The 27,974-nt window shown below is 43.6% G+C and overlaps 1 protein-coding gene across 4 annotated transcripts; it reads right to left on the bottom strand.

The window, feature by feature from the left end:
- Positions 1–27,960, bottom strand: CRTAM (cytotoxic and regulatory T cell molecule). Of its 4 annotated transcripts, none has more exons than XM_053659482.1 (10): positions 27,720–27,960; positions 20,148–20,324; positions 17,886–18,038; positions 16,079–16,222; positions 14,941–15,099; positions 11,508–11,588; positions 8,354–8,437; positions 4,430–4,576; positions 2,819–2,905; positions 1–859 (listed from the first exon to the last, which is right to left on the bottom strand). In XM_053659482.1, exons 1-10 carry the CDS (start codon positions 27,763–27,765, stop codon positions 726–728), a joined length of 1,212 nt encoding a protein of 403 aa, XP_053515457.1. In that variant the 5' UTR covers positions 27,766–27,960; the 3' UTR covers positions 1–725. The 4 variants fall into 4 exon arrangements, with proteins under 4 accessions (XP_053515457.1, XP_053515459.1, XP_053515458.1 ...); XM_053659484.1 differs by lacking the exon at positions 27,720–27,960 and adding an exon at positions 27,603–27,707; XM_053659483.1 differs by lacking the exon at positions 27,720–27,960 and adding an exon at positions 23,880–24,062.
- Positions 27,961–27,974: the final 14 nt, after the last annotated feature.

Genomic DNA, 27,974 nt, shown 5'->3' with positions numbered 1-27,974 from the left:
AAATATATTCTGCTCTTTGTTAGTTAGTCTCTAAAAAGTACTAGGTTAATAATCAGTTGATCAAACACATTATTTTTTCCTTTGCACATGTTTTTGTAATGAAATGCCAAATGTCACCAGGTCAGCTCCTATGACGTGGAGAGAAAGCCTGAGGAGGTGGCACCTGGGGGCTGCCCTGCACCCGCACTCGTCTCAGGTGCTCCTGGCTCCTGGCTCCCTCACAGGCAGGTGCCGCTTCTCCCTGACAGTGTGCCTGCTGGGTCCATCCTAAAGTCCATCTTGAAACAAAGATCTTAGCACTGCAGACCTTCTTTAGGGCCATTTCATCTCAAACTTCTTCTCAAACCAGAAAGAAAGATTTTCTTTTAATTTTAATTTTTAAGCATTTCCACCAATTCCATCTAAAAACTGCTACTTCTTTCACAGTAACATGTTAGTGGGTCACGTGGACCCAGATTCCAGGGCTCAGTGGCATCTTCCTGCTCTGAAGTAGTGTCAGGTATAAAAGGCCACTTAGTTTTTAAACCACGAATGAAGCTTTATGTCCACAGTTTGGGCCTCATCTTGCTGCCCTGAATCTGGGACTGATGGTCATTGGAGGACACCATCCTGCACTGCACTCCAGGCATGTGTCCCTGTTGCAGCGATCACACTGCTTCCCAGGAGCTGTCCACAGAAGAGACAGTGTGGCTGCCCCAAAATCACATGTTCTCTTGCAGGGAGCACTACACGATGCTCTCTGGAGTGCAAGCCGCATGGTGTCCATTTAATTTCGAATGCAGTGTGTTGTCCTTCCTTTTCGTTTTCACTTCTGTGTACAGCTGTGTGATATAGTCCGTGCAGCTCCTAGAACGAGACGCTGAAGGAGAAACATGTCGAAGGTGAGAATTTATTTTGAACAACATGGCGCTCCTTTATTTGAAACGCTGAACACAGTATTTTCAGGCCCATATGTCAAAGTTTTAAATATTGTATCTGATATTCATGGATGCATATAAATGATCTGAATGCATTGTGATAGTCTAACTTTTTTCCCAAGATTTTATGTATTTATTTTTAGAGAGAGGGGAAGGGAGGGAGAGAGAGGGAGAGAAACATAATGTGAGAGACACACAGCCATCGGTTGCCTCTCACATCCTCCCCTACAGAGACCAAATCCCCAACCTAGGCATGTGGCCTTGACCAAAACCTAACCAGAGACCCTTCACCTTGCAGGATGGTGCCCAACAACATGAGCCACACCAGTCAGGGCTACAGTGTAACTTTTAAAAAGTCTTGTTAAATAAAAAAACATACAAACATAAAATGTGTAGACATTTCTGCTATAAAATCACATGGGTTGCTAGGGAACAAATACATTGTCTTCAGCAAAATTGCATACTGTGATAGCAGGGTTTATGGGAAAAAATCCCACTGGGGTGGACCGCTCCAAGCCCTGTGACTCTGTTCCCAGACTGAGTGGTGCCAGGGCACATCTCGTAAGAGGCAAAACCAAATACAGTTGAAATGCTGGGAGAGCAGGAGGGCACACACAGATATGGGAGCCCAGAGGAAAGGGGGCCTCTACCAAGGTCCCCCGGGTGGGGTGGGCCTGCCCCCAGGGATGGGCCTTTCTGGGGAGCGAGGCCTGCCTGCAGGTGCTCATTTTAAGTTGTCTTAAGTTGGAACTGCAAGGGCTTCTGCTTGTCTAGCGGCTGAGCTGAGGGCTGTTCTTTTCCTGCCAAAGGTTGTAATCCTACTGTAATCCTACTGTTTGGGTTTGCCTTGCTGAGGAAAATGGACCCAGGATGCAACACCACTTTCACAGTGTATTGACATCATTCTCCCACTTGCCAGATGAAGAGATTGTTGTAATGGAAATGTGGGTGACAACACAACAAACAGTACGTAGCTCACACACGTTTTCTCCTTCTGCCCTCAGTTCTCACACAGTCCACTCCCTGCTCCCCTCTCCCTGCTAGTTCAGCCATTTCTTTCCATTTCACACCCTACTAGGTCAAAACAAAACAAAGGCAGTGTTGTTGTAAAAGACGCACTTCTTAACAAAAACCTCAGTAAAATCCACAGAAACTAGCTGCAAAGTTCACTGCATTTCTTACAGCTCTTGGCAAGTAGAACAAGTTAATTTGCATGGAGGAAACAAAATGGTTGGAAGGTATAAGATTCTTCCTTTACATCTACTTCTGTCTGTTGGATCTTTGTCAAGAATTATCTTTCTCTCCCCCTGGCTTTCCTGTTAGACTCTTTTTAAAAAGTTTTCTTTACATAAATTTTTTCTTTGCTTGAGAAATTGCAATGAAATCATCCAAAAACTGACACATTTCTGCTTGAATTAATTGAGCCTTATATTCATTTACTCAGTACAAATTAAGCAGACACTTCACTTGTACCCAGCTCTGTGCTGGGATCTGGGGTCCACACAGAGCAAACTCAATTATTTGCCACCTAAAGGCGAATTGTTGCAGCTGAACCAATACACCCAAAATGACAATGTGGCATAGAAGTGCCTCATGGGTAAGGATGTATGTGTGGCACTCTGGAGCATGGGAGGACACACAGTCCAGAGCTATGCCTGTGTGTGTCAGTGAGGCCTTGGGGGTGGCTTCGGAAAGCATCAGCTACTTGAACTTAACCACTGCTTTTCAATGTTAAAGATACACCCCTCCTTAAAACCTAATCTTAAGTCCATCTTAATCACAACATGATTTATGCAGCTGACTTTCGACAGCTAAAACTCCAATTTTTATCTTTACCCTCCCCCTTAAAGATAAATCAATGAAGCTTATTTTTCAAATCTCAGGTCACCTGGTTGACTTACTGTGTCCATTTTTCTCTTGGGATGATGTTTCTTCATTATTTGATCTTGATCTATAACTTTCTAGAGTGTGTTCTGAAATTTCATTTTCTGTAATAAAAAGCTAAGTTAGTAATTTCAGGTGCCACAGATATCATCTCCATATAGAAAGGCATGTTTGAATAATATGATACATTTGTTTTTATACCACAGTGGACTTATCATTCTCCCTCCCCTACCTTATGTCTTCATTCATTCAACAAATCCCTTTTCACTCTTTACTGTGAGTCCTACAGGTACACACTAGGCAGTATAAGAATTGCAGAAGGACAGTAATGAGAATCAAATAGTGTCCTCTGGAAAGGAGAATTTCAATAGCCCTTAAAGAACTCTGGGGATGAAGCATTGGTGGGAGATTTGGAAGCCACACTATGGCATTTCCTGTTGTGCAGGTGCACTGGAAAGTCAGACCCTGTTTCTGAGTCTACTTATCATGAGAATCCTAGTCCTTCTGAACATCTAGAGAGACCGATGACAAACTCCAAGGAGCGGTACTTGTAAGAGGGTCAGAGCTATTCAAGGATGTAATATTTCGCCTTGAGACACCACAAGGTGTCTGTCAGTAGAGGTGCTGGAGCCGTATGAGGCTGAGTCAGCCCTGCCTGAGCACATTACAATGCAAGGCACACATATAACTCTAACTTTCCCAGCAGCTGCACTCAAAGAGTAAAACAAAGCAGGTGAGATTAGTTAGTAATATGTTTCATTTAACTAGTAGACCCCATATATTATTATATCATGGTTTTGTCTTCATGTGTGCATGTGTGTGTACTGAGTCTTCAGAATCGGGTGTGTCTATTGTCCTTACAGCTAGATTGTGGCTACTGTGTTGGCTGCATAGGGCTAAATAACCACTCCAAATTAAAGAGGGGACTTAATGCTGACACATATTTATGGAACAAAGTAAGTAGATGGGTTATTCTGGATAGCTTCTAAGGTCCCTTCTAGCTCTGATGAATGTTGAGTCTATGTATTTTAATAGGTATTTTCTATGCTAGTTATATATTTCTGTTTCCAACAATAACTTTTTAATTGGTATGCTTAGGAAAAAATTACACATTACGGTCAAGGGAAACTGAGTGTGTTTTTTTGAAAAAATGATACTGAAATGGTCTATTATGTTGGACCTTTGATGGACCACTCCTAGAATTAGAACTTTGACAGAGGCGCCTGGTCTGAATATGAGACAATCAGAGCCCTGGGGCCTGGGACAAGGCAGATGCAGAACAAGGGCTTGGTGAATGCACGTCAGATGGATGGATGGATGGATGGATGGATGGACAGAGGGGGGGAGCTCTCTATTTTGGATCCTTTTGTGAATATAAGTTTCTGTAACATGACTCCAGTTCCTGGAGCTGCTCTAGTTTCTCTTGGCCTTGCACTCTTTCCCTATAGTCCCTGGAGATTCACACCCTTGTCTACCATAAAGCAAAGGCTGCTTATTTGAGGGACCACACTTAGCAAATGGATTTGTGCATCAACTAACAGAAGAGCTTTAGTGGACAGAATTTCCTCTTTGCTTGCCATTGGGTCCACATCTTGCAGCCTCTACCATCAGATTCTCTGCCTGCTCACCTTTTTTCCATGTCACGTGTGCTTTCCGAAGCTTCATGATAAAGAGCTGGACAATGATGAAGAGTATAAAAAGAAGGAAGGACATAAGCGAGAGCAGCAGTATGCCACTTTTCTTCTTCATCAACGCTTGATACCGAGGACTTGCGCCTATGAGGAAAATGAAAGGAGTTCAGACAGTTTGAGGGGTTTTCTCTGCTCACCGAGGAGTGTACCCAACACTTCCAGAATACAGTGCAGGCTAACAGCCAGCCAGGATGAAGAGATGAACAAGAGCTTCACCCAGAAGGTAGAGTCATACTATTTAGTCTCTGAAAACAAGAATACAAAGATATTTTGTGGGATGATTTGAAAAAGGGTTTTAAGTATTATAGACATTGAATGTTATTTTTCATTTATGAAGAAAGTGTGTGAGAATATTGACTTAAATTATAGTCAGGGGGTTCAAAGCTGTAAGGAGTAATTTTTTTTTTAGCAAAGTGTTGTTTAGCAGAAGAGGTTGTTAAGAAGTTTGAAACACTATACAAATAAAATGAATATCTATTGATCTTGGCCAGGTTAAATGTGGTCTCACATGAAGGCTTTGGAAATAGACTAGTTGAAGCCCTGAAGGTCTTTCTGAACCCAGACTTCCGCAGGTGGACCTCTCGGGTGATTCCACAGATTCTAGCTTTACTAACTGTGCTGGTTCCCTCACTTCAACTGCAAGTAATCGAGGGGATCCAGCTGTGTGTGGACATCAGACGTGGAGCTGAAAATGACATGACCCCTGTTGTTTGGGGACCGTTCTCTCCATGTATAAACAAATAGAGGAATACAAATGAACAGAAGATATCTATGCCTAATTTTAGATCCACATTGTTATAGACATAAATTTTATGTACTACTGTAAAGACACAAATTGTGTCTTTGTTAATGACACAAGTTTTGTGTCTTAATCTAACAGTGTATTCAGGGATTCAGAGGCAGGAGTGGCCCAAGTTTGTCAGGAAACTGTCCTGTGAAGATACTGAATTGAAAAGGGGTAAGAAGAAGGCTGAAGAGGACTTTCTTTTCATTAGTGCCAGTTAGGCTAAATGAGGGCAAGGCAATTAAAATGAGATGACATTTATAGAAAGAGGTATTCTCATCAGGATGTGAGAGGTGGAATGGCAGAGGGAGGTGGCAGAGTGCACCTTAAGGGGGGGGTTAGACTCATGCTCTGCATCGTAGACCAGGGGAAGCCACCGAGGTGTTCTGAACACCGGTGTTGAGAGGGATGTCTGGATAGTAAGGTGCTAGAAAGGACTCCGAAAGGAGAAACAGAAGTTACAGTACCACACACAGCAGATGACGAGGGTCTGGATCAGGGTGGTGGTGGCTGAGAGTGGACAAACACCTGAAAGCAAAGACTCAAAAGTCCTTGGAAGCTGAATGACCTCACATGTTTGTGTGTGTGCACACACATATGCACAGACAGTAGTGAAGGATGACACCGAGGTTCGGGCCTGCTTTAGACAGGCTGGTTTTGTGGGAAAAGATGCTGTTCAGTTTTAGCAATGTTGAATTTGAGCAGACAACAGAAAATTCAGCTATCGATATGTAGAAAATGGAATGAAACAGGGACTAATGCTCAAGAGAATGTTCTGGAAATACAGATATAAAATTTATGGCCTGGTGGCAGTAGGAGCAGTACTGGGAATGGGTGCCCACTTTAAGAATTCAGGAAAAAGCACTTTATTCTGAGCTTCTGGCCAAGATGGAAGCATAGGTAGATATATTTGCCTCCTCACACAACCAAAAGAAGGACAAAAACAAATTTAAAAACGAAAAATAAGCAGAACTGCCAGAAAATCAAACTACATGGAAGTCCAACAACCAAGGAGTTAAAGAAGAAATATTCATCCAGACTGGCAGGAGGGGCAGAGACGGGTAGCCAAGGAGGAGAGGACTCGAGACACAGTGGTGGCTAGAGGGCCCGGGTGAAGAGCGGGCAGTTGGCAGACTGGGCAGGGCACCAGCTAGTGAACCAGGCAGTTCCACATTTGCATGTGGATAAACTGGGTGGAACAAGTAGGGAGCCAGTCAGACCTCACAAACCAGGGGTCCAGCACAAGGAAAGAAACCCTCAAATCCTCTGACTGTAAAAACTTGTGGGGGTTGCGGTAGCAGTTCAAACTCCTAGCTTCACAGGAGAGTTTGTTGGAGAGACCCACAGGGTCCTAGAATGTACAGAAACCCACCCACGTGGGAATAAGCACCAGAAAGGTCCAATTTGCTTGTGGGAAGTGAAGGAGGTGACTGAAATACAGCCAAGAGCCAAGCAAGAGGCTTTGTTCCCTCTCAGACCCTGCTACCACATACAGCACCACAACACACCAAAGTGGGTTGCCTCGCCCTGGTGAATACCTAAGGCTCCACCTCTTCCTACATATCAGGGTCACTGAGACAAAAAACTATGGCCCAAATGAAAGAACAGATCAAAGCACCAAAAATAGAACTAAGCAATGAAGAGATAGCCAACCTATCAAATTCAGAGTTCAAATCACTGGTACTTGGGATGCTCACAGAAATGGTTGAATATGGTTGCAAAATAGAGAAAAAAGTGAAGGCTATGTAAAGTGAAATAAAGGAAAATGTACAGGGAACCAACAGTGAAGGGAAGGAAACCAGGACTCAAATCAAAGTAGCAGAACAGAATGAAGAAACAAGAACTCAACAAAATGATAAGAGGCTTAGGAACCTCTGGGACAACTTAAAAGGTTCCAACATCTGAATCCTCGGGGTGCCAGAAGGAGAAGGGGAAGAACAAGAAATTGAAAACTTATTTGAAAAAATAATAAAGGAGAACTTCCCTAATCTGACAAAGGAAATAGACTTCCAGGAAGTCCAAGAAGCAAAGAGAGTCCCAAAGAAGTTGGACCCAAGGAAGCACATACCAAAACACATGATAATTACATTACCCAAGATTAAAGATAAGGAGAGAATCCTAAAAGCAGCAAGAGAAAAGGAGAGCATTACCTATAAAGGAATTCCCATAAGACTATCAGCGGATTTCCCAAAAGAAACCTTGCAGTCATTAGAAGGGGCTGGAAAGATGTATTCCCAAGTTATGAAAAGTAAAGGCCAAAATCCAAGATGACTCTGTCCAGCAAAGCTTTCATTTAGAATGGAAGGGCAGATAAAGTGCTTCCCAGATAAGGTCAAGTTAAAGGAGTTCATCATCACCAAACCCTTATTATATGAAATGTTAAAGGGACTTATCTAAGAAAAAGAAGCTGATCAAGAATATGAATAGTAAAATGACAACAAACTCACAACTATCAACAACCAGACCTAAAAAAACAAAAACAAAAACAAACTAAGCAAACAACTAGAACAGGAAGAGAATCATAGAAATGGAGATCACATGGAGGGATAGCAGCAGGTAGATGGAGGGGAGAGAATGTGGGAAAAGGTACAGAGAATAAGAAGCATAAATGATAGGTACAAAATAGACAGGGGGAAGTTAGGAATAATATAGGGAATGGAGAAGCCGAACAACTTATCTGTATGACCCATGGGCATGAACTAAGGAGGGAGGGAATGATGGAGGGGGTGTGCAGGGCAGAGGGGAATAAAGGGGAAAAAATGGGACAACTGTAAGAGCATAATCAAGAAAATACATTTTTAAAAAAGAATTCAGGAAAGAACCAATGACAGGGATGTCCAGTTAGAAGCACATGTATATATTAGCAGTGCGAGGAGGAAGGGAAGTTTGCTCATGGACACAGAGAAAATCATAGGACTGGCAGTGTGTCACGGAAACCAGCAGGCAACTAAGTCACAGAACAAGGGAGTGATCAACCAGCAGAAGGGTCAAGAAAATGAGGACTGAAAAACACTATTGGACTCATGAGAGCTGAAAATGTCAAGTGTTTACTCTACAATACAGTGGGGGACACTCACCAGTGGTCAGGTCAGGGTCTTGAGTGGTTTGTTCTTCTTCTTCCTTGTCAGTCTCCAATGTCCTCAAATCTTCCATCACTGCAAGTAAGATCAAAGAAACATGTGATCTGCACACCAGTGTGTGTGAACTATGTGTGTGCACGCAGAATCACCCAAAGCAGCAAAGGGGTGTGGAAACCAAACTAAGTGATCCTCACTGGAAAACAACAAGGTCCTTTTGGAACTTCTGACTTCTTCCAAAATTAGTTACAAATGGTCTGGCTTACCTGCCTCATTCTTTAAGGTAAAGGTATATTGAGCATTTACTCTGTTCCAGGCTTTAAACATTTGGAATATGTTAATTCTCACCACAGCTCTGAGCAAACAGAGTTCGGAGATGTTAAGTAAATTGTCTAAAGTCCTGCTGCAAATCAGTGGCCGAGCCAAGTAGCTCAGAACCCAAAATTAAAACTACCGTTTTGTGCTTTTTTCCTGAATCAGGCCTCTGAGTGAGAAGGTCCTCAGGGGGCTTCCAGACAACAACTGAAGAGCTAGGAATGGCATCCCAAGCCTTATGGGAGGAAAATCTACAGCCTGGAATGCACAAAGCAATGATCTTTATGTTGAAAAGAAGGCTCAGTTGTCATTCAAACCTACGCTTGCCCCCTCCCACCCTGCCCCAGAAGTGGAATCCACCAAGATGTCTTTGTTAGGTAAGAAAAATTATAAAAATCACAAAAATCTTTTCTGATTTTGTTGTTTTTCCTCCACATTTTTTTCTGTTGCAGTCTCTTTCCACTTAGCCCATACACAAGGGCAATTAAACTCTTGATGGGAGAAGCCTGATTCTTCCAGCTGAAGCAGGTAAAGAATTATAGATCCGCAAATCTATTAGTGCGCAATCTATTTATTAGTGATCTGTTCCCATGGAGGAAAACGGGACTAGCTAAAGTTGGGGTTGAAAGGCAAAGTTTCAGGGCAATGCAGGGTGGCAAAAGTTAAGAGCAGCTGAAGACCAGGGTGGCAAGCCCCCAGGGTGGCCAGAGGCCCAGTGGCCCAAGAGCAGAGAGGGGGCGGGGTTTGTTCTGAGGACTTATATGGTTGTCTGGATAGGAGAAAACAGGTACATAAGTTACATATTAATTAACGGTTAAATATGGTGCCAGCTGTCCTGGGGGGATGTTACTACCCAAACTGAGGTATGTGTGGGGGTCCGTTAGCCTGAATCCTTATCTTGCTCAAGCCCCCATTTGCTCATCTTGTTATAAAACAAATACATGACAGGAGGCAGTCCATTAAAATTGGGGCTCTTTCCGATGTTATTTATTAGCTACTTCTTTGGGCACCATGGACCCTCTCCTGCATTCCAGGCCTTGGGATAAAAGCACAGTTTCAAGGTTTTCTTTCCCAGATAGTGGATATACTACATAGAATTTCAAGGACTTCCCTTCCTTCTTGCTAACGTAGAGTTTCTTGTGGAGTTGGAACACCTGGCAGTATTATCAGACCAGGCTCAGGACTGAGTTAGCGCGTGAGACACGTCTCCTTCCTCCTCCCTGCCTCGGTTTACTATTCATTGTGTCTAACTGCTAACGGTGTTTCCTGGCAACCAGCGTGCTAGGTGCTGGCCAGTGACGGCAGTGCAGTCTCAGAGTTCCTTCTGTGCTGTCCCCTGCCTCAAAACCAGCCACCCTCTACTGAAAATGGGCTCAATTGATGGCAATAAAATTGTAGGAATTAAAGGTGAAAGGAATTTTAGAAACCATATTTTAAAAACCTTATGTTATATATGAAAAAGCAGAGATAATTGAGTTGCTTAGTAGTGGTATTAGCCAATTTAAAGACAACTAGAGCTTAAACATTTGTAAAAATATTGGATTATTAAAACAAGTAGTGTGGCTATTTCACTTCACAGTATTTTCAACTTCCACTGTCTTTCAAAAAAAGTGTATTGTACATATTATATTTATCAGTTTTTAAAACCTCCAGACATTTACTTTTAAATACTGTTCAAGATAAAGAATGTTAAGTGTGATCTGATACTCAGAACGGTGAACGTGGCAATGACGTGAAAGCCCCTATCTCACCAAATCGAGTCGTCCCAGGCCCATCTGAGACAGAGCAAGGACTGTTAGGGTTCCTGGCTTCCCGGCCGGGCCGACAGGCCATGCCCAGCCCCCCACGACTGCCTGCACCCACCCACGTGTTCGTTCATCCACAGGGCATTTTCCGAGTGCTGCAGGTGCCAGGGACTGTGCTGGGTGAAATACAAATATAAGTGAAATATAGATCATTGTCCAGAGTTAACCATTAGTGGGTTTGCTGTCTAAAAAACTGGGATTCGCCCTGGCTGGTGTAGCTCAGTGGATTGAGCGCGGGCCTGCGAACCACACGATCGCGGTTCGATTCCCAGTCAGGGCACATGCCTGGGTTGCAGGCCGGTTCCCTGCAGGCCAGTTCCCAGCAGGGGACGCACAAAAGGCAACCATACATTGATGTTTCTCTCCCTCTCTCCTTCCCCCACTTCCCCTCTGAAGATAAATAAATAATTAAAAAAAAATTCTAAAAAAAAATAAAAAATAAAATAAAAAACTGGGATTATAATCTAGGCTTTCTAAATTTTTCTGCATTTATAGTTCAATGCTGTCATCGAGAGCTGACTGAGTTCTTACAACCAAGTAACTGATGAAACTTCAAAGGTAAATTTGTTTCTCAAAGGTGAGGACAAAACACCAAATCTCCAGGCCCTGCTTCTCTGCTCTTTGTTGACATGAAGTCTTTATTTTGTGTTTGGTCTATTCTAGATGGACAAACAAAGAAAGAAGTCTCCCCATCAGTGCATTCTACCTGGCCCTTTACCACAATGCAAATGCCAATGTCACCATCGTGTGTGTGCAGGTGTGTGTCTGACAGGGAAATGCCAATGTCACCATTGTATGCGTGTGTGCATGTGTGTGTGTGTGTGTGTGTGAGAGGGGCAGGGTGTTAGTTACTCGTGAACACACTGGATAGTTAACTATGGCACTCGTCCGGCTCACCACAAAGCTGGAGGGAGTCCTGCATGGATGGTCTTGGCACAAATTAAAAGGAAAAGTGTTCTTAAAACTTAGAATTGGAAAACCGACTTCCCAGAGAGGTATGGTTTTTTTCAGGTTTTAATGGTTTTGCCACTTACCGGTACTAGTGGACTGCCAAGGGTCTTGAGAGGGGAGAGGGCTGTTCTCCAGGACACCTGAAGCTAGCTTTTGAGTAGTAACTAGAAAAGGGGAAAAACAAAATTTTGCAATTACAGAGGAGAACGTTGCCCACATCGTGCTCAGTACTACAGGCTGGAGAATGGACTTGGCTGCTACCCACTTGTGGAGGCTTTGCAGAAACCTCCGCACTACGCGCTCTGGGGCTCAGCTGCTCCGCGGGCCGGCCTCCCGCTGACGGCCCACCTGCGGAGCTGCCTGGCTTGGATGCACAGCGTGTGGGGCCTCTGTGGAGTGGCGGTGGCACGTCCGGCAGTCCTCAGCCAGCGGTAGTCACTGCCTCTACTGCCTTGACCTGTCCATCCATCTGTCTGTCAGTCTGTCACCCACTGACATGTTTAACTACTGTAAGTGTCATGTGGCTTTGGAGTCAGGCTCAGAATGGGTTGAAGTCCAGTGCTGTTACCTGCTTTCTGATGAGTGAGTTTGAACAAGATGCCTACTCTTGCTGAAGCTCATTCATTTTTAATGCCTGTAATATGAAGGTACTAACAACACTTACCTCTTGGAGTTTTATGTGAAAATTAATGTGTTCATTCATACAACATGTTTAGCCCAATGCTCAGCTATTTAGTAAGCACGATGCTTACTAAATGTTATTGGGCGACAGAAAACCAGACTTGGAAATGTTCCCAGAGGTTCAGCTCAGCACAGACATGAGCAGTCTGTGTAGGACCAGGCTTGTGACCAAGAAGCATGTAAAGAAGGTGCCTGCTGAGTTGCAGATATTGTGGCTGATAAGTGACAGTGGGTGATGTCTTTACAAAATCAATGAGTTCTTCACAGCTTTTTATGTAATCAAAGAGTTTCTGCAGTCTTAAATTTACTGTCCTAGTCAAGCATTACTCTTTTAAATATAAAAAAGTCCGAACTGCACACAGGAGCCCTGAGAAAGGAAGAGAAACCAGCAAGGAAACATTAGGGAAACAGTAAAGTAGGTGGTAAACGAACATGAACTCTGTCACCGCAAAGCCGCCCGAGAGGACTGAAGGAAGGAGGGTTTCCAGAAAAAAAGAGAGGAACGTGCTCAAAAGTGAATCCAATAGAAGTACTAGTGCTAAAAGCGAGTGACAAGAAGAGCATAATATTACAAGTATTGGAGACAAATAGAAAGATCCTCCAGAATAATGCATACTGTGTAAATTTAGATAATTATATATTTATGGACAAGTTATATATATAATTACATTATACATCCAACAACATGTATAAGGTATGTATATGTAAACCATGTATGCATACATATACAATATATTTTATAATACATTTTGTTATACTGTATATTTTAATATGTTTTATATAAAAGTGAGTGTGTGTGTGTGTATATATATATATATAAACTAGAGTTTGTATTTACTCTGACCCGTCCTCTGCATTGGCAAGCTGCTGGACAGACACATTAGACTGCCATTTTGATTAGGTGGACGCTGGAGCACTATGATTTATTTATCTTTCTAGTTGGTCAAAATAGTACGGCTCTCTGCTATCCAATTCAGTGTCCACTGGCTACAACGACCACTTAAAGTTAGTAAGTATTAAATATTTGTTAATATTATAAATATTAAATAATGTTAAAATTTAGTTCCACCATTGCTCAACTTTTTGTTTGTATTACCTCTTCAAATAAGTAATAGGAAATCAAGACTCCTGGTGTGGACAAGGAAGCAAAATCTAACCAGAGACAGTGAAATTAAGAACAAACTGACAGTAACCAGAGGGGAGGTGGGGGGGTAATGGGGGAGGGGGGTTTTCAGGGACGTGGATGAAGGACACATGGACAGAACCAAAGATGGGTGGGGTCGAGAGTGGGGATGGCTGGGGTGGGGGAGAGTACTAGGGAGGAAATAGAGACAACTGCACTTGAACAACAATTTTTTAAAAAGGTAAAAACAAAAGACTCCCAGTTTGGAACACAAAAACTTTGCAGTCCACGCAGCGCATCTCCTTCCAGGCCCCCCAGGTGCGGTGCCCAGGTTATTGGCCTTCTTGTTTAAGAACCAGAATGTCCTTCAGAAGCACCAGATAAGAAAAGTCTCCTTTTCTCCTTGGTGATCCTGCTGTGTCCCCTGCGTGCCCTGTGAGCCCTTCCTCTGGTGGGGGTGAGGCTGGGAGACCTGAACCCTATCGAGGCAGGGATGTTCACGTCGGACCACACCCAGACCCAGCTCTGGGTCTGCAAGCTTCTGCCTGCAGCTGCCCCAGGAACTGCTTTGGTCAGGAGAAGGGGAGCCTTGGAAAGCACGAGGCAGAGACGCAGGACTGCACAGGGTCTGGCAGCAGTAACACCTGCCCGAGTGTGGTCGATAGGGAAACAGTATGGGTGTAACAATTTATAGTTTTAATTTGAACACTTCACCTAAAATGTCACATGGTATGCTTGAGTGTGATATTCTTATGTTACAGAATTGCATGCTTATGATTTTGTAATGAACGATTCTGTAATAAAAAGTGGAGTTATTGGTGCTGGCCCCTGTGTAACCAGAGCAGGAAAGCCTGTGGCAGAGAGAGGGGACTGTCAACCAGAGCACAGCAGCCCAGGCAGCCCAGCCGGTGGTTCTCGGGAGTAGATGCCTTTCGCGATCAGTTACTCCATTTGATTGGAGCCCTTCCAGCAGGCGCTCCTTCACTAGGGTGAGGGAGTCCTGCACTTCGGGAGTTCACAACAGATGTGGGGGACACACTACTCAAAGAGTGAGAAGCATGGGAGGCTTATTGGCTCGAAAGGTTTTATGCGGTTTAAAAATTATTTCTTTCACTTATGGTGAAAGAATCAGAGAATGGGGATTCTGAAAATGGAAGCAACTTCACATTTAATATTTGATGTTTTGTTCATTTTTATTATTTTGTGTTTTGCTCAGATTATTAGCATAGTTAAACTATTGTAAAATCTTCAAAACAGTTTTAACGAGATCTGAAGAATAATCATGACCTAATGTCACAGAGGGAGTGCTTTATGTTAACATAAAATGATCTAGACAAGTTTAGTTAATATGACCCTCTTTTTGGTCAGATATAAAGATCATATTGCTGCACATGATCTCTCCAAAAACAAGACTGCAGTAAAACGATGGAAGGTCAACTTCCGCTAGCTGTCACTCTCAAAAAGCAGGCGTGACACCGTCCGCACAGAACACCGGGCTGGGCCCCCTGCGCAGCTGGGCTGCTTCTGCTGGAATAGTTGCAACCCCGTCGCCCAGCTGGAGAAGTGTGGATCCTTGAAAGAATCTGCTATTAGGGAGAGCTTTGCTGACAGTAATTTCACTCTGAAAGATTCCCCCCCCCATTTAATTTTGTGTGATAGTATGATACTGAGGTAAATTTAAAATGAGTATGGATGTCATCAGCTCTTCTTACCCAAATCTTCAAACCGGGAAGATGCTACCAGCCTCCGGCCTTGGAGGCCTGGGTGTCGGACGATGCAGTTCACCGTGGAGTCTGGGCCGTATGCTCGGACTCGGAGTGTGCTGCTGCTGTTATACTTCCCGTCCGCGTCACATCGATGAGAGGTTTCACCTGGGGGGCAATCGAAGGCGGTGGATGAGGCCGTGGCTACTGGATGTGATCAGATGGGTTTGGTTCTTCAAAAACCGAGGATCTTGACACCGTGGCAAACCTGTTCAAATTCTAACCTCATCCTGACTGCAGACCCCTGCATGGTGTGCACTTGGCCCTTGTGACAAAGGGAAGTAGGGGAACAGCATGGACAGGTTTCTGTAAACCCTTTGCAACTGAGACAATCCAAAGCTTGTAACAGTATATCAGAAGGACAGCCTGACGCTGTTGTGAAACAGCACAGGTCACTCTGACTTAATAAATAAGGCAAATTAAAGGGAGATCTTTAATGCTGTAGCCTTGGCCCTGGATGAGAACCAGATCTGGGTTTTAGGTGGTTTCTGTCTAAATTCCATTTGACCCTTGGTTTCCTCAACAACAAAGAATTCCTTCTAACTCTCAGGACCAATGATTATGTAAAATCAAATGTAATGTTTGTTGAAATATGAACGAATTATAGTTTCCAAGCATGACAAGTTAGTTCTCTGCTTCAATCAAAATGTTCAGATTCTTTGTTACCATAATATCTGTATTTTTCATTGAGGGCATGACATGGTACTGCACTATATAAGAAAGATCATGTATAATGTTAAATATATTTTCAATTTTAACCTACTAAAAAGTTTATGCTCAGAGGTAATAGCCTCTGATTTTATTTCATAAAACCTTGTCAGACTTAAAGGTGCTAAAATAAATGTTACATTTTAGGGTTCTACTATGTTATAAGCAAAACATGTAATCATGTTATTTGCAATGAGCCTTTCAAGATTGAAATATAATATTGATTGACCATAAAGATAATTTGTCTGGAAAAGGACAGATGAATTACTGAATGGTGTTGTCCGGCACCTACTGCCACCAGAGGGCGACAGAACACAGAACAATCCCTTGGAAATGGAGGAAGGAAAACAAAGGAGGTGAGAACCCTTTCTCCACTCACCATAGAGCTCTACGCCACTCCCTAGGTGCCAGGTTATCTGCGGAGGCGGCTTACTTCTAGTGGTGGAGCAGTTAAGTATAACATATTCTTCTCTGTTTTGCGTTCTGAGGACTGATGCTTCCAGGGTTGACTCGAAAGGCGTTGCTAGAAAAAAGTGGATTTTTGTGCTCACTCAGCTGGTCTACACATCCCAGCAAAGCACAGAGCCTAGGACTCTGCAGGGGTCATTGTAGGGAGTGGTCTAAATTACCAGCATGTTTTCCCCTGATTTTCCCAGAACGTAGTTGAAGGGCTGTTATATATCTGTAAAGCTACTTCTGCTACAGTGAGAATGTTTGTTACTTAGTACGTGATTAGTCACTGAAAATTCCCAAACTGACTGTGACAAAAGCACTTTTCACATTTGATATATCACTGTGTATTATTGGTTGAACACTAGGTGAGGAATAGGAACTTGAATCATAGCTGCACCATTGTCACCAACCAGTTGTAAGAATGTGGGTTTATCGCTCCCTTGTCTGTGACATGAAGAAATTGTCTTATGAGTTTATTAGCTCTAAACTTTCCTGGGTCTGTGACTCACTGAGAGGAAAGTTACTTCTGTCTTCTCCCAGCATCAAAGGCACATCTGTCTTATAAAGGGTTCGTTGACCACCCCCCTTCCTGCTCCTGTGTTGGGAACACTCTGTAGTTAGACACTGTGTTCCTCCCCATTTCTCTTCTCACTGCGGCCCAGACCTGCACTCTTCCACATTTATGTGCTTATCCACCTGCCTTGGAGAGACCTTGTAAAGCCAGCTCCAAGTATGCACAAGGTGTATCAAATGCTGGCAATAGAAGTATGGAAAGGAAAAGGCCCTTTAAGGAACTAACAGTCTGGTGATAGACTTGGGCTCTAACCTGTTCATTGAAAGCTCGTGTGTTGAAGTGAGTGACAGAGGTGCGCATGTGCATGGGTGCTATGATTGCTCAGAAGGGCATGCAGCCAGCCTGCACCAGAGTGCTCTTGGGGATGGCCAGAAGGCTGGAAAAAGACAGCCCCTGAGCTCAGTGACGCTGGTTCCCGACCACCCCCCAGGACCCCCTCCTTTCCTGACACTTTTCACCATGCCATTACTTTGTGGAAGGCACCACACTGCACTACAATAAGAGAAATTTAAGGAATTCATGTGTGTGATATGTGGAATTATGTTTTTAATTGAGCTGTTCTGCCACAAAAAATAAAGCAAAAATATAAAGATAGTAAGACTTGAGCTGAAGCAAACTGACCATATCTACAGAATTGAGCAAGATCCAGTCAATCAGAAGGCTGCCACTCCCTCCCTGCATCTCCCACCCCACCCCCATTCCCAACGGAGGTGAGGAAACTGCTTTGGCAGAGGATGTGAGCTGATTGTCTAGTGCAGTCAGACCTGAACTCATCCGTCTCAGGATGTGCTGTCCTAATGTTCTACTTTATTCACATACCTGTTTTGACTTCCTAGGCTAGTACGAGACCTCCTTATGGGCAGAGACTGTGCCTTGGTCACCTGGATTCTCTAGAGCCTCATGCAGTGCCTGGCACATAGTCCCAGGTCATCAAATGGGAATTCTCTTTTCTCGGTTCCTCGAAGAGAAAATTTACTTGATGCCAAAGATGAATTTCACGAATTCACATTTTATTCTAGGGCCTGCAACTCAAAACACTCCTTTCTGTTTCCTTTCAACAAAAGATGGCAGAGTTTGCTGGAGGTCACATTTGTAAACTAAAATGTTAAGTTTACAGTGATATCTCAGGTTCCGGGTGCGCTGGCTTTGAGGCCCTTACCCAGCACGATCACTTTCACTTCCTTTGTTCTCACGGAGTCGCCGTACTGTAAACACTTGTACGTGCCTTCGTCTTGTGGGGTTGCATTCTGCAGGCTGATGGAGAGCTGGTTGGAGGAGTGACGAAGAAGCTGGTATTTGGTGTTTTTTAAAGCTGTACGGGGTGGAGGGAAGAACTGTTATGAAAAAGCTATCAGATGGATGCAGACTCTCAGTGGGGTGACTACTTTCAGGAGCAGCTCTTGAATTTCACACGTTAAAGGAACACGTACCATGCCTTTGAATGAGTTCACTTACTAATCTTACTTCCTGAACAAGCCAGAAGCTCATTTAGGAAATGCCATATTTTGATACTGGTATCTGTGAAATAAACAATTTGCTTCATTTGTGTTTGCAGGAAATTAAGGACACTATGCTGGTAGAGGGTTCAGTTGCAGAAGAATTTTAAAGAATTTATTTTCACATTATGAAAAGTGCCTCTCTATGATTCCCTTTTTTGAGATCTGACTCATTTGGTGTTGTTGTGTCAGAATGAATGTAAAGAATGGAATGTAAATGCATTGATATTCATTGCTTCGGCTGGGTGCTTTTTATTTCTATTTTTTAAAAGTTCATTGTTATTTGAAGTTCTCCTAAAATTATGACTTAGTCCTTCCAGGTGTTAGCCAATGGGGGATAAAAAAAAAGGCAAGCTCTAGAAAGTTCCGGCCAATAGCAAGTGTACCTCTTGATTCTCTGTTGACCTGGGAAATTCATCTCCGGTGAAAGGTCCCTTAGCTAATAGAGGCTCCTGAAATGAGCAGATTTGTCTTCCTCCCCGCCCCCCAGTCTTTCCTGCCTTCCCACCTTCCTTCCTCCTTCCCTCTCTCTATTCCTTCCTTTTTTTCTTTTCTGTTAAGGTTTATAATATAAACAAGCCTGAAATAGTTAAACCTCAAATGGCTGATCAGGGGAGGCCGTCCCTGGTCGGGAACCATGGTTGTGTGTTCCAATGTCACATGAACTAGAATCCCGGAACTCTCAGCTTCAGCACCACTGACATCCGACGCCATGCTTCCTTGTCGTGGGCACCGTTCTGTGCTCAGTAGGACGTTTAACGGGGGTTCCCGGCCTCTCTGCTCACTGGGCGCCAGAACCCTCCTCTTCCCCTGCCTTTCCTCAGTGAGGGCAACAGAACTACCTCCAGGTATTGCCAGACGCTCCCTGGTGGGCAGAAATTACCCCTGCCTGGAGCCGCTAAGCTAGGTCGAGCCTTCAACTGTGGACATTTGACAACGTCCATCTCCTTCAAGGTTTAAAACCAACAAAACAACAGAAAGCATTATATAACAGAACTATCTCTCCTTAAAGTTTTTTCTGTTAGAACTTTTTACAATTAGTAATGATTGTACTTTATTGGAATCTAGTATTAACAGTTATTTTAGCTTGAGATCATTAGTTGTTTTACATCTAACATATCAATACTTAATAACACTTTCAAAGCATATTCCATTTTTTAGAGGCTCTGCTTTTCAAAAGCAGAATGAAATTTGCTGTTTTACAGACTTTCCAAGTATGTGGCAGTGAGACACACTAAATCAAGATATAACATCGTATCTACTTGAACAATACAATAATTTTTTAAAAGATATAAATAATCTCATTATGAAGGGGAGGATATAATAAAATCCTGTTCAAATCGATGAATTAAATAAACTTTAAAGAACCCTGCAAGAAAAAAAATGTTAGCTAAGTGAGGTAGTGGGTGTTACCTAAATTTACTGTGGTATCATATTGAATATACACGCATATTAACTCACTACGTTGTACATCTCACACTAATGTTCTCTGTCGATAAGAGCTCAGTGAAACGGAGAAAAAGGCCCGTTCCCATCGCGGGCGCCTGGGACCCACTTCCTGCGCCTGTGCGCACGGTGTGGGCTTGGCCGAGGCCCAGGCACGGCCTGCGCGGACGGAAACGGAGCAGCAGGTGTGGGGAGGGGGCGGCTGCGCGCGGGCACAGGGCCGTCCCGCGGCCACCTGGCACCACTGGCCGCTTCGTGGTCACCGAGACGCAGAATGTGACCTGTGCGGGCGAGACAGGGGCACGACCATTTCAGACCTGCTGTGGCAGGCAGCGAATAACGCGTGGGAGCCACGCGCGTCAGTGGGTGGGGCCGAGCGCCGCCTCCCAACCCGGCTCCGGCGACCGGCGCAGGCTTTGGCCCCCCCCCCCCGCCCCGTGCGTGTACAAACCCACGGGCGGCGTGCGCCTCCCACTCACCGGGGAGCTCGTTCAGGAAGATGGTGAAGCCCGACGGGGCGAGCCACTGCAGCGCCGCGGGGCCGGCGCGCTCGTCCGCGCAGTGCAGCGCCACCGGCTGCCCCTGCTCCACCGTCACCGTCTCCGCTGTCATCGTCTCCGCAGTCCCCGACTCCGTCTGCTCCGGTACCAGGGCCACTGCGGGGAGAGCAGAGCGGACGGTCAGCGAGCTGCAGCCCCCCGCCCCCAGCGGAGGCAGGGACTTGTCTCCACCCGGCCACAGTCACCGGTTCCACCGTTTGGTGCTCGTTTCTTATGGAAGCGCGATAGGAGTCGGCGGCGAGCTGCGAGAGGGAAGCGGCGGCACGGGGCGTGGGAGCCGCGAGGGCTGCGCGGAGAGGCTCTGCCCGAGGCGTGGGGTCTTGGTGGGAAAGGAGGGGTGAAGGGGAACAGCATCTCCGGGGCACTTGCTCTGTCCTACGCCAGCAACCATGTCACATCTGTTACCTCCATTTAACTCTCATACTGACCCCATAAAGGAAGAATTGTTTGGTGCAGTCTCCAGATGAGGGATGAGAACCGCAAGGTCAGCGGGGCTTGCAGCTGGGATCGGTAGCCAGGTCTGGGAGCTACAAAGTCCATCCCTTGTGACTGGATTGGACTGTCTAAGTGACGAGCCCCCAAGGAGCCTGAGCCCTTCTGGCCTCAGTTTATGAAACTAGCAACTTGTGCCTTCAAGTGCAAGTCTGGGCGTCTGGGAAGACATTGTTACAGCCCGTGGGCTCTTGTGAATCAGGCATTGCCCTTCACGGGGTAGTTAAGCTTCCACGCTGGAGAAAGAAAGCCTCAGATCTCTTCCAATGTGAAGTCCACAGCCATGCTCTATCCTGGCCCACAACAGTCTGGTCTCCCCAAGTCGCCACCCCCAGAGAGTAGTAAGCAATTGATTTTAAGTAGCTATAAGTTCATTTTCCCTAAAAGGGTAGTGATAGAAAAGGAAATTGGCCCATTTATTGCTATTTGTTATTTCTTCAAGTTTTAAATTTAAAAAGATAGTTTTCTGAGGATGACAATTTTTATCAATAAAAGTACAGAACACTTCCTCAAACATACAAATACTGCGGGGTTACAAATTAAAACCACAGTGAGATACCACCTCACACCAGTCAGAATGGCCATCATCAACAAATCAACAAACAAGTGTTGGAGAGGATGCAGAGAAAAGGGAACCCTAGTGCACTGTTGGTGGGAATGCAGGCTGCTGCAGCAACTGTGGAAAACAGTATGGAATTTCCTCAGAAAACCAAAAATGGAACTGCCTTTTGACCCAGCAATTCTGCTGCTAGGAAAATATAACCAAACAAAATATAACCAAACAAAATATAACTGCAAACAAAATATAACCAAAGACATTGAAATTAAGAACAATCTAATAGTCAGAGGGGAGGCTGGAGGGGACAGAGGGGAGAACAGTTTTCAGAAACTAGTATGAAGAACACTTGGACAGAACCAAGGAGGAGAGTGGAAGCAAGGGAGGGAGGGAGGGAGGGAGGGAGGGAGGGAGGGAGGAAGGTTTGGCTGGGGTAGGTGAGAGTGGTGGGGAGAAAATGCAAACAACTGTAGTTGAACAACAATAAAGTAATTTAAAAATAAAGAATACTGTGGGGTTAGAAATTGTGAACAACAGATATGAGTTTTACTGCATTACTTTACATCTTAAAAAAAGAAAGAAATGAGAAGGGAGTTATTTGTTTGTGATGAATTTTAAGTATTAGAAAAAATGCTTTGGAAAGCTTTGCAAACTAATTGGTGCAGACTTTTTAGTTTGTTCCATTCCTAGGTCTTCAATTTCAGTCTAGCCTCTGGCAACAACAAGCCAGAATTATTGTATTGTATTGTGTTCATTCTGACTTTCCTAGAAAAAGAGTTCGCTTAAGTCCTAATGGAAAAATACTCATATCATCAACCAATACTACAATAAACAACAAAGGGTTAATAAAAGAGTGTTTTGTTTGTTTGTTTGTTTGTTTGTTTGTTTTTTCAAAAAAGCGCTGAGGTATGAGGCCAGAATCCTGCTCAGGTTGGGTCGTTTAGAAATATTCTAATCTATGGAGGGTGGGAGGTGGGGTTGGCTGGGGTGGGGGAGAAAGGAGGGTGGAAATGGAGACAACGTCATTTGAACAACAATAAAAAGTGTAATTAAAAAAGAAATATTCTAATCTACAAAATCAACCCATAATGGAGTAATAAAGATAGTAGTAGAAAGGCTTTGAAATGAGAACAGAACTTTTTCTAAGGTTAAACGGCTTCTGAGCCCAGAATTTGAGTCTAGAACTAACTGCCATCATCTCCACAAGCATTTATTTCATGGTGATTCTTGCTTTGCTCTCTGATTCTTGTGCATCAGCTTGCTTCTCACAACAAACCGGATTTTCTGAAGGGCAGTGAGTACATTTTATGTTTCCCTAAAATCTGTTCCTCACAGAGACTATGACAGTGTCAGCTTTGAAGGCAGTGGTTTGGTGCTGGCTCTACAAACCTTCGCTCTCCTGCTGTTATTGGAACACTGGGAGTCAGGAGGGTAGTTACTACATTGAATCAATAACTGAATAAAAGACTAGAATTAATCAATATGTCCTGATTTCATCCTTCGGGTCAGAAGTTGATATTTAGAAATTTCGCCAATGTTCTTCCCTTTAGTAAAATGCTTGTCTAGACGGGAAGCCTGCCTTTGAGGAGATGGGAGTGACAAAGTTTATCTGCAGCCTGTTTATGAATAAATGCCTTTCATTTTAAAGATGTGTGTAGCATTGTCTTTTTCTTGGGAGGCATGCTTATAAATTACATTGTGTCATCTAATTCTTCAAATGTCTTAAAAATTGTCCTGAAACATGGTATGGCTTTTTAGTGTATGCTAAGTGATCTTATCTCCTAAGATTAGTGTTTGCTCTTGCTGTTGAGATTTCAGTGTCAGGCTCTGGGCAGACTGACCACACTGAAGATGCCTGAGGTGAGAGGGGAAGGGCTGTGCTTGAGGCATAGAAAACCCATCGTTTTCTTTCTGCTTTGCTCCAAGCCTTGCTTTTGGTGTTACAGGCCTATTTGTCCTTCAGAGTTGCCATTTAGACCCTGCATTTGATTGAGACTCAGTTAATCATTGTAGGAAGACTAGCCTGCGTGAGAAAGCACCGACCCGCATGGCTCCAGCCGTGGTGCTTGACAATACTGTGCAGTGAGTCTAGGCCGTGTTAAAGGGTGGGAGACAATCGCTGCACCTAAGTTTCTATGGCACATCTTCTAAGTAAAAGTTCCTCGTGGTCCTCTCACTGACACTGATAACCAAACTGGCACTCATCTTTTAAACTGTTTTTCACCTAAGTTTAGAGTCAAATTTTCACTTTCTTCAGAGGGATGGGGTGCGGGGCATCCTCTCTGCCCACCACTTCCTCCCTGCAGGCTGTGAAAACACATATGCCTTTATTCACCCTTTCTTTTGTAGACCCAAGTGCCATGCCTACCCCTTCATTTTCCCCAGCTGAGCTTCAGTGTTCCCACCTGCAGAGCAGCTCTGTGTGGCTTCGCAGTGCAGAGCATGCAGAGCTCAGCAGTGAGTGACCATGTGGCCTCTCTTGGAGTCACCACTTAAGCATTGGTAGGTCACTTCACCGCATGGACTATTGATTTCTGGGCTCAGTTGCTACTCCATGACTGGATTCATCCATCCATGCATAGCACGTGTGATGAGGTACTCACTGAGTCAGTCCATGAAGGCCGTTGATTGTGCCTGGGTTGTACATGGAACCCGTGATCATCACCACTCCAGCCTGGACCCCATTAACTAATTGTCCTAATAGTGGAGTGGCTTCACACCAAAGCACATGCAACCAATCCTCAGGCCAAAGGGCAAGCAGCTGCCACAGCCACCTACACATAAATAAAACCTAGCCAGTTCTAAAGATTCCTTGTTTTTTCCCAAGGTTTTTGGAGTTGTGTGTAATCTCCATGTCTACCATAGGTCTTCACAGGAGACTAAAAAAAGTATTCTTTCTTTTTCTTACCTTAGTAGCTTAAATTTGCACATGATACATTTGAAAGCTCCAGAACAGAGTCTGTCCTGCACTAAGCTGGCCACATCCAGTTGGAACTCACTTTGTTTCTGTTGCTCCTTGCATCACATGGACACCTGGCACAGATATAGTGCCTGCCTCACTCCGGCATCCCTCATACTCATGAATGTCATCACCAGCTACTGCACACCAAGTGTCTGAGAGGCACCCCCTCTCTCCAGGACATCCCTTTAATCAACATATTCCCCCCCCCCCCCCCCGCTTTTTTTTCTTTTACTATTGCTGCCTTAGTTGAGACCTCCATTGCTTTTTTCCTGAACCATGGCAATTACTTCCTTCTGGTCTCCGCTCCCTCTAATTTATCATCCTCATCTGTTTCCAGAATTAGATTTTCAAAATACAAATTTGATCATGTGTGTTTCTTTATTAGACTATTTGTAAAGGCTCCCATCGATATTAAGAATCAGACCAAAATTTCAGACTATCTTCTCCAGTATCATTTTCTGGTTCTACTACTCAGACGTTCCACGCAGATGGCCATTTGCTGTTTCTAGAAAGTTCCAGGCTAATGAAGATACTTAGCTGTGGTCCATGCTGTTCCCTTGGCCCAGAATTCTTTGCTTATCTCCTTCAAGACTCAACTCACATTACCCAACTTTTGTCAAAGCCTGCCCAAACGAGTCTTTGGGCTCCATCCTCTGCACAAGGACTTACCCACTCTCTCCTCCAGATCCCCAAAGGCTTTGAGTAGATTTTATTATAGTACTTAGCACAGTACTTTATAATTATTTGTTACAAAGTAAGATTTTAAGCATTAGTTAATAGCTAAAAATGAGTACCTGTATAATGTATATATTCAGTATTAAGATGCTAACTTTGTACTTATTATATTAAATAATGAAGATTAGAGCTAAGTTAATTCTCTAAGTTAACAATTAGTTAATTCTCAAACCAGGGCCTTATTTACATGAGTATTATGAAGTAGCAGGCAAAATGTGCTTCCATTAGAACATTACAAAAAGGAATAATTATTGTTTCTAGATAGAATCAATACAGAAAATTACAAATATGAAAATGAATTAGCCCTGGTTGATGTGGCTCAGTGGATTGAGTGCTGGCCTATGAACCAAACCGGTTGCCGGTTTGATGCCCAATCAGGGCACATGCCTAGGTTGTGGACCGGGTCCCCAGTGGGGGGCGCATGAGAGGTAACCACACATGGATGTTTCTTTCCTTCTCTTTCTCCCTCTGTTCCCCTCTCTAAATAAAAATAAATAAAATCTTAAAAAAGAAGATGAATCTAGTTTTGTCAAATCAACTTATTTCCAGTATAACTTGAAAGAAATTGTCTCAAATAAGTGTCAGCAAACACGTGATTTCTTCCTAGTGAAATGAAGAATCAACAAGACCCTCCTCAAATTACAACTGTTCCTTCTGTTTCCTGTATCGTACCCTCCACTAAACAACCAGAATAGAGGGTGCAAATTAGTAAATTTTCATCAGCCACAATGTAGGCCAATGGGATTAATTTTGAAAAAGTTTTTTGTTCTTATTATGTTTTAGCTAGCCATCCTAGTAGATATTTATGCCAATGGTAGCCTCAAAAAAGAGTGTAGGCTGGAAGATTATTGGACTTTTCTGGTTTGTATATTTTTAGCAGCCTTAGAAGTTGCACAGTAGAAGAAGGTAGAGTGATCATTCCATAATCTAGTTAGCTAAAAGCAGCTGATGATTTATAGCGGTGCTGGAATTGACGACTTGCTGGCTTTTAACCAACAAGACAGCAACATGGGCGGCTCCTTTCTTACTGGGACTCCAATGGGCCTGGGCAAGATCTGGGCAGAGTGGGCAGCCTGTGCTCCGGCATCAGCAAGACTGGATGCCCGCTGGGCGACCCTTAGGGCGACTTTTCACATCGGGACTTGTCAATAATAAATCTTCCAAGGCCTGCAAATCGTGCCTTTGAAACTAGTGACCCACACTCAGAAACATGTGTTCTGTCACACAACCCAGCACATGCACACAAATTCATGAGAAAATGCTTTTACTATGTGCTTTGTAGGCTGATGTTCACATTGTTATTTACTATTTGTGGAGACATGGGCAGGCTATCTAACTTCTTTAGCCTCAAATTTTCTCATATGTAAATTAGAGATATTAATACCTACCTCAGTATCATTGCTAGAATTAAATGCAATGAATAAAAAGCACCTAGCTCTGTACATTACACAATAAATATATTTCTGTTTCCTTTATAAATAATATTTGATTACATTTCTAAAACCCCTGCCTTAGGCTTACCATAAAACATAGTCGTTGCTATTTTTACTTAAAAACTTGTTTTTGTGAGGTATTTTGATGAGACAATAACGACTTGAATCCTGAAAAAGTTAAGGTCAATAGAAGGCTTTAAGCTTTGGAATAATTGGAAGCATTCTAAAGCTGTTGAAATGTGGGGTTTTTCCCTGAATATAGTAGCTATTCTTTAAGCCAGTTATTAAGGAACTAATATTATTTATTACCAAAATTGAATACTTATCACATGCTTTAGGGTTCAGGGATGAAACCACAAGGCTCATATTGAAGTGTATAAAGTAAAAAGTTGAAGAAAGTGATGCAAAAGAAGAAATCTAGTCTTTAAATAACAACTTTCTGATGCAATTCCATGGTGATGCAGATTTAGAAGGTCAGGTGCATTACCTGAAACAACTCCAGGCTCAATATTTGGAAACACATACACACAACAAGCAAGCAGCTCATTGTGTGGTTTCCTCTGCAAGAGCCGGAGGTGAGCTGCAATCAGATGTCCAGGGACACCCACACCTCTGCCCTTGCTTTTGGGCAGGAACGCTTTGACCTGCACGCTATAGGTAACTGAGCCTTTCTTTCATTCCCATAATGCTGCCTTAGAATTCAAGAACCAAAAATAAAATTTGAAAGTTATAATAAAACATAAGGTATAACTGACTCTTAAGAAAGAAGCACAGAGTTTTATTTGGCTTATTATTACCTCTGAGCTAATCAAGAGTAGTTTGTCATTTTGTCATTTTCAACGTGCCTTCACACTCGAAATTTGATTCATACAATGATCCTGGGAGTTTAGTGGATCAAACATTGTTATCATCTTCATTTCAAGATGGAGAGACTGAGTTTCAGAGAAATTGCATTATTTGGCTAAGATTTATGCAGAGCAAGGAAATTTTTAAAATCCTAAACAAATGTTTGTTCAAGTGGTACACTCTTAAAAGATCCAGAAAGCTTGCCACATGTTGCCATAACACAGACCCAAAGACACACCCTACAATGCTCCTCTCTGTGTCCTCTGTTAACTGAACAAGAGACTGAACAAATGCAGTAACATCCCTCACATGGAGTTCTGGTGTGACTTGGAACATATTAGCAAACTTACCTGGCTGTCTTCTCTAGTAGGTCCTCGGAGAATGCAGATGATTAACTGACTGGTAGATCTGACAAAACACTGGGTGAACTGAGCAGCAAACAACATGAGGTCTAAGTGCTTACCTACCTTGTAAGGGGAACCAAACCAGCAAGCTGCAGACTCTCCACCACATACTGCGCCGTGCCGCTGTGTCAACTTCCTCTAGACTCTGCAATAAATGGGGCAGAGTGGTCTCTTTTGAAGGGGGAGAAGCAGCAGCTCTGTGACCTCCTGTGTCTCAATTCCTCCACCTACTCTGGAAGCCCCTCTGTACTAAGCTGCCCCCAAAACACCTCCCGGTGGAACATTTAGTGGGCCATGTATGTCATCTGGGTTGTGGAG

Source organism: Artibeus jamaicensis, unplaced genomic scaffold (assembly GCF_021234435.1).
Source record: "Artibeus jamaicensis isolate MK-2021 breed Jamaican fruit bat unplaced genomic scaffold, CSHL_Jam_final scaffold_660, whole genome shotgun sequence".
Taxonomy (NCBI): domain Eukaryota; kingdom Metazoa; phylum Chordata; class Mammalia; order Chiroptera; family Phyllostomidae; genus Artibeus; species Artibeus jamaicensis.
The sequence above is the reverse complement of the archived record's forward strand: the minus strand, read 5'-3'. Positions and strand labels throughout refer to the sequence as shown.